Here is a 13,405-nt window from a genome sequence, read left to right as displayed (position 1 = left end):
GCGCGTGTGCGTACGTGTGTGTGTGTATGCATACACATATGTACAGAGTATCCCAAAAGTCTTAGATGAGAAAATAGCTCTAAGATTTTTGGGACACCCTGTACATATGTACATAACACAGATAATTAGGAAGTAAACAACTGACAAATTTTTTTTTTACTATAACAATAATCAATGCATAGCTGTCATCAATGGTTGGTTCAATAGAGCAAAAACAATTATTAGATGCCAATTAATATGAGGACTTCAGGAATTTAAGTCAATCCAAAAAACAAGTTATGCTTATTCTTCCAATATTTTATTTAGATCTTGCAAATCATGTGATTCTATTATGTTAAACATTCTTCCTCTCCTGCCTTCTCAAAATGCATCCCTCTTTCTCATTCATCCATTTTTTTGAGAGTATTCTGACATAACTGACTCATTGCCATGCCCTATGAGTACATACAATTCCTCTAACTGCCCTAAAAATGGTAATGTTCTTAGGAGTTATATATATCATTTTCCTATATGGAAATATAAACAATTTAACTTTATAGAGTCTCTTATGGGTTTTCTTTTGTTCTCATTTGTTTTTGCTTCTCTTCAGTCTTATACTGGAAGTAAATTTTTTTCATTCAGCTATGGTCTTTTCATCAGTGTTGCTTGAAATTCTTTATTGCACTAACTATCCATTTTTCCCCTTCAATGATTGTACTGAGTTTTTCTAGTTAAGTAATTGATGGTTGTAATCCTAGCTGGTTTGATTTTTGGAATATCCTATTCCATATCCTTTGGTCCTTTAATGTGTTAGATGCTAAATCATGTGTAACCCTGATTGTGACTTCAGAGTATTTGAATGGTTTCTTTCTTTCTTTGACCTAAGAGTATTTTCTTTTTGACCCAGGAACGCTGGAATTTTGCTATATGATATCCTTGGGAGTTTTCATTTTGGAATCTCTTTCAGTAGGTAATTGGAGGATTTTTTTTCAATTTCTATTTTACTCTCTGGTTCTAGGATATTGAAGCAGTTTGTCTAGACTGTTTATTTTATTGTAGCTTTCAGGCAGTACAATAATTCTTAAATTATCTCTCCTCACTCTATTTTCCAGGTCAGTTGTTTTTCCTGATGAGATACTTCACATTTTCTTCTATTTTTTCATTCTTTTGACATTGTTATATTGTTTCTTGATGTCTCATGGAGACATTAGATTGTCTTGCCCAATTCTGCTTTTTTGAGGAATTATTTCTCTTCAGTGAAGTTTTATACCTTTTTTTTCCATTTGGCCAGTCTGATTTTTAAAGTGTTATTTTCCTTGGTATTTTTCAGCCTCTTTTACCATGCTGTTAATTATCTTTTCATAATTTTCTTGATTGCTCTCATTTATTTTACCAATTTTCCTCTACCACTTTTATTTGAATTTTTAAAAACATTTTTACCTTTTCAGGAATTCTTCTTGGGCCCTTCTGGGGTAAGAAGCATAAATTAGACCAGGAGAGCAGTGTCCATACTTTTTTTCTGGATCAAACCACCTTGGAGGCACCCAAAATTTTTAAATCACAAAAATTACCTCTAAAAACAATGGTCCAAAAACAGACAAACAAAAAAAAAAAAAACAGTGCCTTACCCCCCATCCACGTCTGTAAACTCATAGCTGGAGAAGAGAGTCCAACTTTAACATAAAATTCAAAGTCAAGACTTACTGTCCCGAAGAGAAACATGACTTAGGCCGAGAATAGGACTGGTTCAACTTGGAGATAACAAGAGCCATTGGCAACGGAGATTGTACCTACTCTCCAGGTTTACGGGGCTGGTGCCATGGCGACGCCGCTTCGCCTGCCTCGGCTCCTGGGCCTACTACCTCGATTCCGGCTCGGCTCCCGTCGCCCGGCTTCGGACTCGGCGACTCTCCCCGGCGGCCGCAGTACGGGCCTGGGCCTGCTCTACCCAGGCCACATACCCACCAGCCCGCTACAGAAGGCGCTGCTGGCGGCCGGAGCCTCCTGCATGGCGCTCTATGACCCCTACCGCCACGACATGGTTGCTGTTCTGGGTGAGACCACAGGACACCAAGCTCTGCGGGCACTCAGGGACCGGATGAGGAGGGACCCCGAGGGTACCCAGATCCTGCAGGAACGGCCTCGAATCCAGCTCCCTACCCTGGACTTGAACAAACTCCGGACCCTACCAGAGGGCTCCTTTGGTTGGGAGGATGCCCACTTTCTTGATGTTAATAGGGTATCCCCAGATACACGAGCACCCACCTGCTTTGTGGATGATGAGGAACTTGCTTATGAGATCCAGCCTTACCGTGAGGTTCATGACCTACTCCACACCCTTTTGGGAATGCCCACCAACATGCTTGGAGAAGTTGTAGTTAAGTGGTTCGAAGCCATCCAAACACGCCTGCCCATGTGTGTCTTAGGAGCTGCCTTTGGACCCATCCGACTCAGTGCCAAGAAGCTGAAGGTGTTGATGTCAGAGCTGATTCCCTGGGCAGTTCAGAATGGCCAAAACTCCCGGTGTGTCCTCAACCTCTACTAGGAACAACGGTGGGAGCAACCCATAGAAGCCCTTCGGGAGGAGCTAGGCATCACTCCACCCCCTACTGTATGGCCAGGCCATACTCTGTCCCTGAAGCTCTGATCCAACAGGTTCATGCCAACCCTGTGCCACTGGGCTGCTCTGCACAGGATCTTTGCACTCTGTACCCAAGGACATCTAGCCCCAGATAAGGGGATGAAGTGAGTTCAAAAAGTGGACCTAAAGGGATATGTGTATATGCCTCATTTCCCCAAAGAGATATGAGAATAAAAGGAATCTACTTACTGTTCAGAAGAGATCTCTTCAGTAGGCCAGAAGCAATCCACCACTGCCATGTAAGTGGAATTAGATGGGCTCAATACAGAGAATTCTGTTGATTTATCAGGAATCCATGGCTCTGTGAATTTATTTAATTTACTCTCCAGTCACTCTGCTCTCCCCTGAAAGAATTCCTTCTACCTCATCTTCTCCCATTATTTCACCCTTTTTTCTACTTTTCCCTCCAAGTTCAAGAATCTTTTTGGGTGGTTTGGACAGAATACCAGGATGTCAACTTTTTGGATCCAGAAGGGGTGTAAGGAGGGATGTTGGTTCCATAATCTGAATAAAGCCCTCTTTTGGACCCAGAAAAAAAAAATCAAAGTCAAGAAACAAGCTAGAAAAATGTGCAAAGAACAACAACTAAAAGAATCTGAGCATAAAAAGTTACTTAGGTGACAGAAAAGCTCAAAACACAAACCCAGAGGAAGACAATGACATCAAGACAGCTGTAAGCAAAGTCTCAAAGGAAAAAAAAAAATAAGTAAATTGGACACAAGCCCAACATTGGGAATTCACCATAGTAAGATATGAAGACTGTAAGTCAAGTGATTATTCCTCTGCCAAATTAAGTGAACTTTTTTTTTCTATAAATCATTTATATAAATTAATTGGGATCATTGTTTAAAGGTTCCCTCTGTCTTTTAGGTAGCATGCTTTTTGTTGGTTTATTTCATCTCAAAGAGTCTAGCAACTCATGGACCTTCAGTCTTTAGAAACTAAATGGCTCACAGATTTGGAGGACTTCATAGAAATCTAAGCCCTGTCTCAGCTCTTACATTTGATTTAGGCTCATTATGAAACTGAGGCCTGTAGAGAATAAGTGATTTGCCCAAACTTACAATGTAATGTAATGTAATGTAACAACAGAACATTCTGCTAGAATGCAGGTTTCCTGAGTCCCCTTTCATGGTACTCTCTCTGACAATTACTATGTATGTTTGCAGTATAATCCAAACCAACCAACTAAAAAGCAATAACTCCATGCCCCAAATCTCAATATATTATACTAGCATGGTATAGCAGCAAGCACGCTAGCATGCCCAGGATGGCCTGCTAGTACAGGTTCTTTGATCTGCTTTTCTAGGAAAGACTCCTCAAAAAGGGGTTAACACTACTACTTTTAATTATGTTCATTAGTTTAGGTGAAAGGTCAGCCCCTGAAACATCAGAGAAAATACAAGCAGAGAAATTATCACAAAGACCAACGGACAGGGCTCCAACTGTCTGATCAAAACAATATTGCTATATACTTTACATACATTGCTGGATCAAGACAGCCTTACATCTGAGTAGTCTGGAGCTCCAAACAAATGGCCACTCAGAATCTTGACCAGGAAATCAAAAGATCCTTCTCATAAGTGAACCTTCAAAGCCAAATGCCAGCTTAAGAATATATATACAATTTTGGCTAATAGGCTCAGAGCCAGAAGGCATCACAACCCTCATGACTCAGTGCCTAATTAACTTAGTACTGAAAGGTATAAAAGCCTTCCTACAAGCAAACCTCCCTTCAGCAAGCTTCCCTTAATGGGCTCCATGAGAGAGATATTAATGGTCGGGGAAGACCTTCATATCCCATTAATATTACACATGAAAAACTCATAAAATTTTTTTGAAACTTATAAGAGAATAATTATTTACCCATTTCTGAAATTTCTTTCTGTTATTAAGGAAAATTCTATATTTGAACAGGTATTATGATTATTTCTCTTTACTTTGTCTTCTCCTTCTCCTCATCCTCCTCTTCCTTCCTAGTATTAGAATTTATTAGTATTACCATTAGTATTAATAGTGTTTTGACTGGACCTGTGATTTCTTCAGCGTAAGGATCTCCCAGTGAGGCAGAATTTCTAACAATGCAGGCCAGTCACCAGCTCTGCAATTTATACTCTAAGAGTGTTGCCTGGGGCTTCTGAAAGTTTAAATAATTGTCTAGGGTCAAGTAGTCAGTAAGTGTAAAAGATGGGATTTGCAGCCAGGTTTTCATGACTCTGAGTCTGGCTCCATGTCCACTAAAAATATTGCCTTTTAAGGGATGGTTTGTATAGGAAATGGTCAATTCGAAACTAAGCAAACCTGATATTTTCCCATGTTGAAGTGGCTCCTTGATAATTACTTGGAGTGTTTTGTATCATCTTTCAAGGGTGCTACTTATTAAATGATTTCTTCAGTTCACAGATAGCTTAAAGCTCTTTTGTCTTTGGGACCAACATAATTCCCTGAAATTTATATAATGCTTTTAAGGTTTGCAAAGTGCTTTCCCCTTTTCTTATCACAACAATACAGTGAATTGGCATTGCATGTATTATTCCCACTTCACAGATTAGCAAACCGAGTGTCAGAGAGGTGAAATCACCTGTCCAGGATCATAAAACTTAAGAGTCAGAGCTGGGATTTGAACCCAGTCCTCTAGGGACTAAGTGAAATTCTTTTACTACTATGCTAGGTCTCTGTATGACTTCTGCATAAATCAAAGAACTCATCAACAAATACTTACTGAGCTAAGGAATTTTCAGAACTAGAAGAAACCTTATAGATTGTGATTTAGGAAAGTTCCTCCATTTCATTAAAGTGCAGTGGGACTAATATTCTCAAAAAAGATCCTTTCATTGCTCTAGGATCTCTTTGGTACTTCTTATTCTTGTCTCATTATTAACATGTAACATAATGCTGGAATATATTTGACTAATGCAAGCATTTAAAGGAATTGCACAGTATGCACCATATGCCTTACAGATACATCAAATGTTTAAAGGAGCTGATAGCTAAGCAAATAATGAAAAAAAACTTTTAAGTAGAAGAACCAGTGAAAGCCAATTTAAGATCTGCTGGGGGTGATAGCGACTGGAGGTGAAAAGCTAAATATGGCTGTTATAAAGGAGTCAAACTGAAAATGAAATCTAAGAAGAACATAGTTGAGATGGTTCACAGAAAGCAACATCAGCGTCCAAGTGTGAAATTATCTGTAAAACATCTATCCTTCTGATGGAATCCACTTGTGATATTCCTTTGATAGAAAGAGTTGACAGGTTTGAGAAATATTCTGGGAGGGGAAAAAAGCAGTTAGATTAAGAAATTGAAACAAAGAATTGAAAAATTAGCTTGTTTCAGAGAATTTTAGAACCAGACCAAAGCTTACATTTTATAAATGAGGAAAATGAGGCCCGGAGAACTTAACTGGTTTGCTTAATGTTACAGGCCTAGTTATTTTCAGAGTTATGTTTCCCACAGGAATGCCCTGATACCTAGGCCAACATTTTGTTGTTGTTTTGTTTGTCTCCCATGCCTACTTCACAATACTACCAGTGTACATCTGGTTGTATTGATAGCCAGAAGATACGAATTGAAGGATGATTCATAGATTCTCATTGGAAAGGTAAATACAAAAAAAAAAGAATGAGTTGGTTTTATTATGGGTCCAGAGGCAACAAAAATATCATTTCATGGTGAATTTGGTCATCTAGCCCTGAGTTGCTTATCATGACTAAAATCAAAAAGCCCATCAGGAAGAAAATCACTCCTCACATTCCAATATCTTTTGCTGAGGATGAGAAGCAGAGAAATTCCACAAAGGATGATACAAAACCTTAAATCAACCTAGACTTAAAAAAACAAAGTTTTACTGTTGTCTTTTCCCCTAATGACAATCATTTCTAAGCACACTTGACATCCCCCCAAACCTTATACACACAATGAACCTTCCCTACTAACAAAGAAAAACATCTAAGAAAAAAAAATCAAGTGTCCACACTTAACAGTGAATACAACATTTCAAACACTCAATACCTAACAAAATAAATAGAATTTTTTTTTCTTTAAAGCAATACTGTGGAAAGAAATAAATTACATAAAGCACAGGACTACTATTAAACTATGACCTTGTAATTAATTTTTATATATGTATTTTGCATTCCCTTATATACATACGTATCCTGTGCCTTGATAGAATGTAACTTCCTAAAGGGCAGAGACTTTCTTGGTTTTGTCTTTGTATTTCTTGGGGCTTAAAAACATGTCTTATGTGTAGTAGGTACTTAATAAATGCTTATGGAATAACTGGTTGATTTAATTTTCATTTCTCAGGCAAGGAAAGGGGTCTTTTGATTAGAAAGTAATTAGTAGCCATTAAGAAGTTTCAGTCACTAGGCCACACAAATTACATCCATGAAAGAACTGGGAGGATTGATTGCTGAGTTGCTTTCAGAGCAGAGGATAAGAATCAGATAATGAACTGTTGGACAGGAAAAGTGCAAAGGTTGGTTCTGAATTTTTTAAAAGAAAGAAAATGGTATTAATAAGTTCTAAGACAATAAACTTGACTTCATTTATTGGAGTGAACATACAGAAGAGGATGTGGTGATAATAAAGAGTCAGTCTCATTTCATTAAGAATAAGTTAAAGGGGGAAGAGCCAAGATGGAGGCTGGAAAGTGGAGACTTGCTTAAAGTCTCTCCCCAATCCCTCCAAATACCTGTAAAATATGTCTCTGAACAAATTCTAGAGCTGTGAAATCCACTAAATAGCAGAGGGAAGTAGGTCCCCAGCCCAGGATAGCCTCGATGATTGCTGGGAAGGGTCTATTGCATAGTGCTGGGAATGGAGCACAGCCCAGCATGGGCCACGTCAGGACAGACCAAACAGAGAGTCGGACAAAGCAAGCCTTAGGGCCATGAATCACTGAGCTGTAGCAGTTTCCAGACTTCTCAATCCACAAACGCCAAAGACCGAGGAGCAGGTTAGAGGGAGAACTACTAGATCAGGGTGAGAGCAGCCTGGCTCCAGCCCTGGGGGTGGCAGAGGTGATGCAGTGGTGGCAGAGGGAGCAGAAGCAAGAAACTCCTGCAGCTGCTTCTAGAACTCCAGTGTCAGCTGCTTCCCGAATCCCTGGACCATATGGTGGGAGGAATCAAGTGGCAGATCACAGAGGGAGTTCAGAAGTGGTTTGCTGGTGCAGAGGCAGAGTTGTCTTGCTTTACCCTGCTTGAATCTGGGTCATATACCTGGTTGGCAGTTCTGGGGAGGGGAGGAGGAGCACTGCTGTGGCAGAGCTTGCAGTGAAGGTTGAGTAGAAGTAGCTCTGAAAACAGCAGCACAGCCCATAAAGCTTGGGCAAAGTACTTTCCACTCTACAAGCAGTCATACCCTGACAAAAAGCTCAAAGGTCAAGTAGTTGGCTGGGAACATAACCAGCAGTGCAAAAGGACTCAGACTTTAGAATCTTTTTTGGTGAAGAAGAAGATCACAACATACAGCCAGAAGAAGTCAACAAAGTCATAGAGCCTACATAAAAAGCCTCCAAGAAAAATATGAATTGGTCTCAGGCCATGGAAGAGCTCAAAAAGGATTTGGAAAATCTACTAAGAGAAGTACAGGAAATATTGGGAAGAGAGACGAGAGTATTTCAAGAAAACCATGAAAAACAAGTCAACAACTTGCTAAAGGAGACCCCTCAAAATACTGAAGAAAATAACACCTTGTTTTAACAACCCAGCTAGCAGCTTCGATGGGGGCGTAAGATCCCTCCCCCACAGCCGGTACCCAGGGGGCTGCCGGGACCCAGGAGGCTGCCGGGAAAGCACAGGTTCTTTTTATCTGCTTTAACAAGGAAAGCATGGTGAAAGGGTTGACCAGCTTACTTTAATCCAGCATTCAGTTATCATACAGACAACAATCATTTAGTTCAGGGGAAAACGCCAGCATTCAGTTAGCATTCAGCTAGTTCAGGGGAGCATACAGACAAGCATCAAGAGACAGACCAAATACAGATTCATTGACTTACTTCAGGGGAAAAAACCAGCACCCTGAGGTTCAAAACATTCATTTAGTTTGGGGGAAAAAACAGACCAGCACCCCGAACCTCAAAACCAAAATACAAACAAATTACAAATATCAACAGAAAGACCCAACACAATTCATAGTTACCAACATCTGGGCTCTGCCCGAGAGCAAGGGCTGGCCCAGAGTCACGCTTGCTTGCCGCTGCTCCCACACCAACCGGAAGAGGAAAGAGAGAGCTTCAAGCTGTCCTCTCCCCTCTTATAGAGTTTTTGACATCATCAAGCACCGCCTGAATGACCAGGGCTGATTGGTTCTTGACTTGGCCCCTCCCCCTAGCGTAGACGTTAACACCTCCCCTCAGCCAGCCCCATGACTCATCACACAGGAAGTTTTCTGCATCCTGACATGCTGTCTGGGCTTCCTGCCCCAGAAGAGCAAGCCACAGCATCCAGAGGCTCAATGAGGTAAGCTGAGTCATTCAAGGAAAACAAAGGCCATTCTGGTTACACACCTTAAAGAATAGACTAACCCAAATGACAAAAGAGCTCCAAAAAGCCAAATGAGGAGAAGAATGCCTTGAAATTCAGAATTAGCCAAATGGAAAAGGAGGTCCAAAAGACCACTGAAGAAAATACCACCTTAAAAATTAGATTTGAGCAAGTGGAGACTAGTGACTTTATGTGAAATCAAGAAATTATAAAATAGAACCAAAGGAATGAAAAAAACAGAATGTGAAATATAGCTTATGAAAAATGACTGACCTGGAGAATAGATCCAGGAGAGATAACATAAAAACTATCGGAATACCTGAAAGCCATGATTTGAAAAAGAGCCTAGACATTATCTTTCAAGAAATTATCAATGAAAACTTCCCTGATATTCTAGAAAGAGAGGGTTAAATAGAAATTGAAAGAATCCACTGATCACCTCTTAAAAACAATCCCCAAAATAAAACTCTTAGGAATATTGTTGCCAAATTCCAGAGTTCCCAGGTCAAGGAGAAAATAGTACAAGCAGCCAGAAAGAAACAATTTGACCATTGTGGAAACATAATCAGGATAACAAAAGCTCTAGCAGTTTCTACAATAAGGGATGAAAGGGCTTAGAATATGATATTCTGGAGGTCAAAAGAGCTAGGATTAAAACCAAGAATCACCTACCCAGCAAAACTGAGTATAAAACTTCAGTGCAACAAGTCAATTTTCAATGAAATAGAGGACTTTCAAGCTTTCTCCATGAAAAGACCAGACCTGAAAAGAAAATTTGATTTTCAAATACACGAATCAACAGAAGCATGAAAAGGTAAACAGGAAAGAGAAATTATAAAGGACTTACTAAAGTTGAACCATTTTGTTTACATTCCTACATGGGAAGATGATATTTGTAACTCATGAGACCTTTCTCAGTATTAGGGTAGTTGAAAGGAACATATATATACACACGTATATATGTATGTGTGTGTGTGTGTGTGTGTGTATATCTATACGTATATATGTATACATATGTGTATATATATATATATATATATATGTATATATATATATATATATATATAGAGAGAGAGAGAGAGAGAGAGAGACAGAGAGACAGAGACAGAGAGACAGAGAGAGAGACAGAGAGAGAGAGAGACAGAGAGAGAGACAGAGAGGGCACAGGGTGAGTTTATTTGAAGGGGTGATATGTAAAAATAAAATTAAGGGGTGAGAGAGAAATATATTGAGAGAGGTAGAAAGGTAGAAAGGGAGAGATAGAATGGGGTAAACTTTCTTGTATGAAAATGACGAGTAAAAGCAGTGTGTTGGAAGGGAAGAGAGGGCAGGTGAGGGGGAATGAGTGAATCTTGCTCTCATAATATTTGACTTAAGGAGAGAATAATGTACACACTCAATTGGGCATCTGTTGCAACAATTCAGCTAGCAGCTGCTGTGCAAGTGAAAGACCAACACAAGCCTGACAACAAGAATTCTGCCAGCACAGGTTCTTTTGATCTACTTTACTAAGGAAAGCATTGGTTAAGGGGATAACAACCTTATTTCCATCCAACACACAAATATCATTCTCTTGGTTCAGAGAAAAAAGCCAGCAACCTGAACTTCAGAGCAAATACAAACAAATTACAAAGATACATTACAAACAGACCAAATACAATTCATAGTTACCAAGAAGGCATCCACATCTGGATTTGCAAGCTGGAGGGCTCTTAACTACAGCTTCCCAGAGTCTCCACATCAACACTCCTCCAAGAGTGAGAGCCCCCAGCAAATATCTCTGTTCTCTCCTTTTATACAGTCTTCGGGCTTCATCTGAATGACCAGAACTTAGGCAACTACTATTGGCTCTCTTCTTAGCAACTCCCCTTAGGACTCTGAGGGCTTCATGCCCACATAGGCTAGCACCTAGTAATTAGGGATTTGGCCTGGGGTTTAGTATTTAATAGGACTCAATCAAAGAGACTTAATAAATACATCATTCTAAAACAGTAAGAAAGTCCCACCTTAGTCAACCATGCTGTATCTTACCCCACAGGAAAGTAGGGGAAAGAGAATAAGAAAAGGGGGATGATAGAAAGGAGGGAAGATAGGTGGAGGAGGTAATCAAAAGCAAACACTTTCAAAAAGGGACAGGGTCAAGGGAGAAAAATGAATAAAGGGAGACAGGATAAGGTGGAGGGAGATATAGTTAGTCTTTCACAACATGATTATTGTGGAAGTGTTTTGCATGTTGATACATGTGTGGCATATGTTGAATTGCTTGCCTTCTTGGGGGGGGTGGGGAGGGAAGAAGGCAGAGAATTTGGAACTCAAAGTTCCAAAAAAAGTGCTCAAAAAGGTTGTTTGTGCATGCAACTGGGAAATAAGATATACAGGCAATGGGGTATAGAAATCTGTCTTGACCTACAAGGAAATAAGGGGAGAGGGGATGGGGGGGTAGTGGGGTGACAGAAGGGAGGGCTGACAGGGGAATGGGGCAATCAGAAAATATGCCATCTTGAAGTGGGGGGTAGGGTAGCGATGGGGAGAAAATTTGTAACTCAAAATCTTGTGGAAATCAATGTTGAAAACTAAAAATATTTAATAAGTAAATTATTCTCAGAAAAGAAGAATAAGTTATAACAACTTTTTTTTGAGACAGTTATCAGACTGATCGATCAGGAAAGGACATTACTGTATTTAGTGTTCATCTAGATTTTAGGAAAGTATTTAGAAAACAAAACTCTATTACATTTTTGGTGAATATAGTTGCAAAATTAGGTGGATTCAAAATTGCCTAAATTGCTAGATCCAAAGAATATTAATTAATTAATTGATGCCAAGTTGTTAAGAGGTAGGGAGACTCAGTGATTCACTGTTTCTTCTTTTTATTAATACCTTGGGTATGCCTTTCACATTTGCAAATAGCATAAAGCTAGGATGGAAAGATTATATACTAGATGACAGACACAGAATTGAAAATACTAAAAAAGATGTTCATAAGATAAACTTTGGGATAAATCTGGTAATATAAAATTTAATAGGGAGAAAAATCTTCAGTGAACATCATAACTTGCTTCATGTCAATGCTTAAAAGATCATCAGAAAATAATTTATTGAGTTCAACAAATCAACTTCAAAACTGGGGAAGGGAGAAAGGAAGCAGTTAGATAAAAATTTCATGAAAACTTTCTCGTAGCTTTAGTGGAGCACAAACTCAATATGAGATAAGAGCTTCATATGGCAGCCCCTGATGCTAATAGCATCCTAGGTTACATTAAAAGTAGTATCCAGAGAAAATTAAATGATAGTCTTGTTCCACTCTACCATGTCAAGAATTTTCTTGAGTTCTGTGTTCAGCTTTGAGAGCTACATTGTAGACAAGATTTTGATAAGCTAGAGAAGAAAAAGAATAGGTAAGTGACTGTTTTGAGATTTATCCCTATGAGCAATGGATAAAGCAACTGGAGATGTCTAACTTAAAGAAAAGGAGACTAGGAAGTGAGGGATCATTACAACTGTTTTCCAGTAATTGAAGAGCTATCATCATGAAGAGAGGTTGCACTTGTTCATTTTGGTCTTAATGAGTAGAGCCAGGCACAGTATGTGGTTACTGCAGGGAAGAAGGATGTGTATTGATTTTAGGGGAAAAAATCTTCCTAACCATTAAATCTAATGTTTCAGCTATGGAAAACCCTAGGGTAAAGATACAATCAATATGCAAGAATTCTATTCAGAGACCTGGGCCATATACAAACTCAGCTATGGCAATCTAGGATATTGATGATCAGACTAGATCCAGAGCTGGGGAACCTGTGGACTCCAGGCCACATGTGGCCCTCTAGGTCCTCAAGTGCTGCCCTTTCAGTCTAAAGGACCTGGAGGGCCACATGTGGCCTAGAGGTTGCAGGCTCCTTACCCTTGGACTGGCCCATCAACCAGATGAACTGACTGTAGGTGCTAAAGGCAAGTAGGAGAAGTGGAATCTCTCATCAATGACTAGACTAACTTAGGAGAAATAAGAGAAATTGTAACACTTCATCAGATAGCAACGCCAATGCTGGTACATTTAATGTTCAATTTGGATGTAACTGCAAGTGTTGTTGTATGGTGATTCATGTTAACTGTTATATGTTTTCATTTTTCTGTATGAATTTGTTTATGCGATAATGGTATGCATAGATAGTTATTATACTGTCTATTAGTTGTGTAATTCATTTAGTTTTGGCTGTTTTATATTTTAGTTCAATCATTAAGAATATACATATACCATCACCATGAGTGAATGAGCTATATGCTGCATACAATTTAA

At 39.3% G+C, this 13,405-nt stretch overlaps 1 protein-coding gene across 1 annotated transcript; it reads left to right on the top strand.

Moving 5' to 3' along the window:
• The first annotated feature begins 1,798 nt into the window (after positions 1–1,798).
• LOC118839468 (ubiquinone biosynthesis protein COQ4 homolog, mitochondrial-like) lies at positions 1,799–2,640 on the top strand. Its single transcript, XM_036746935.1, has one exon. The coding sequence runs from the start codon at positions 1,799–1,801 to the stop codon at positions 2,522–2,524; it is 726 nt and encodes a 241-aa protein (XP_036602830.1). The 3' UTR covers positions 2,525–2,640.
• Positions 2,641–13,405: the final 10,765 nt, after the last annotated feature.

Source organism: Trichosurus vulpecula, chromosome 2, assembly GCF_011100635.1.
Source record: "Trichosurus vulpecula isolate mTriVul1 chromosome 2, mTriVul1.pri, whole genome shotgun sequence".
Lineage (NCBI taxonomy): Eukaryota > Metazoa > Chordata > Mammalia > Diprotodontia > Phalangeridae > Trichosurus > Trichosurus vulpecula.
Note: the sequence above shows the minus strand (reverse complement) of the source record. Positions and strands in the feature narration are given on the sequence as shown.

Bases quoted from the DNA above. Each gene is read 5' to 3' on its own strand.
- LOC118839468 (XM_036746935.1), top strand. From the start codon at position 1,799: ATGGCGACGCCGCTTCGCCTGCCTCGGCTCCTGGGCCTACTACCTCGA.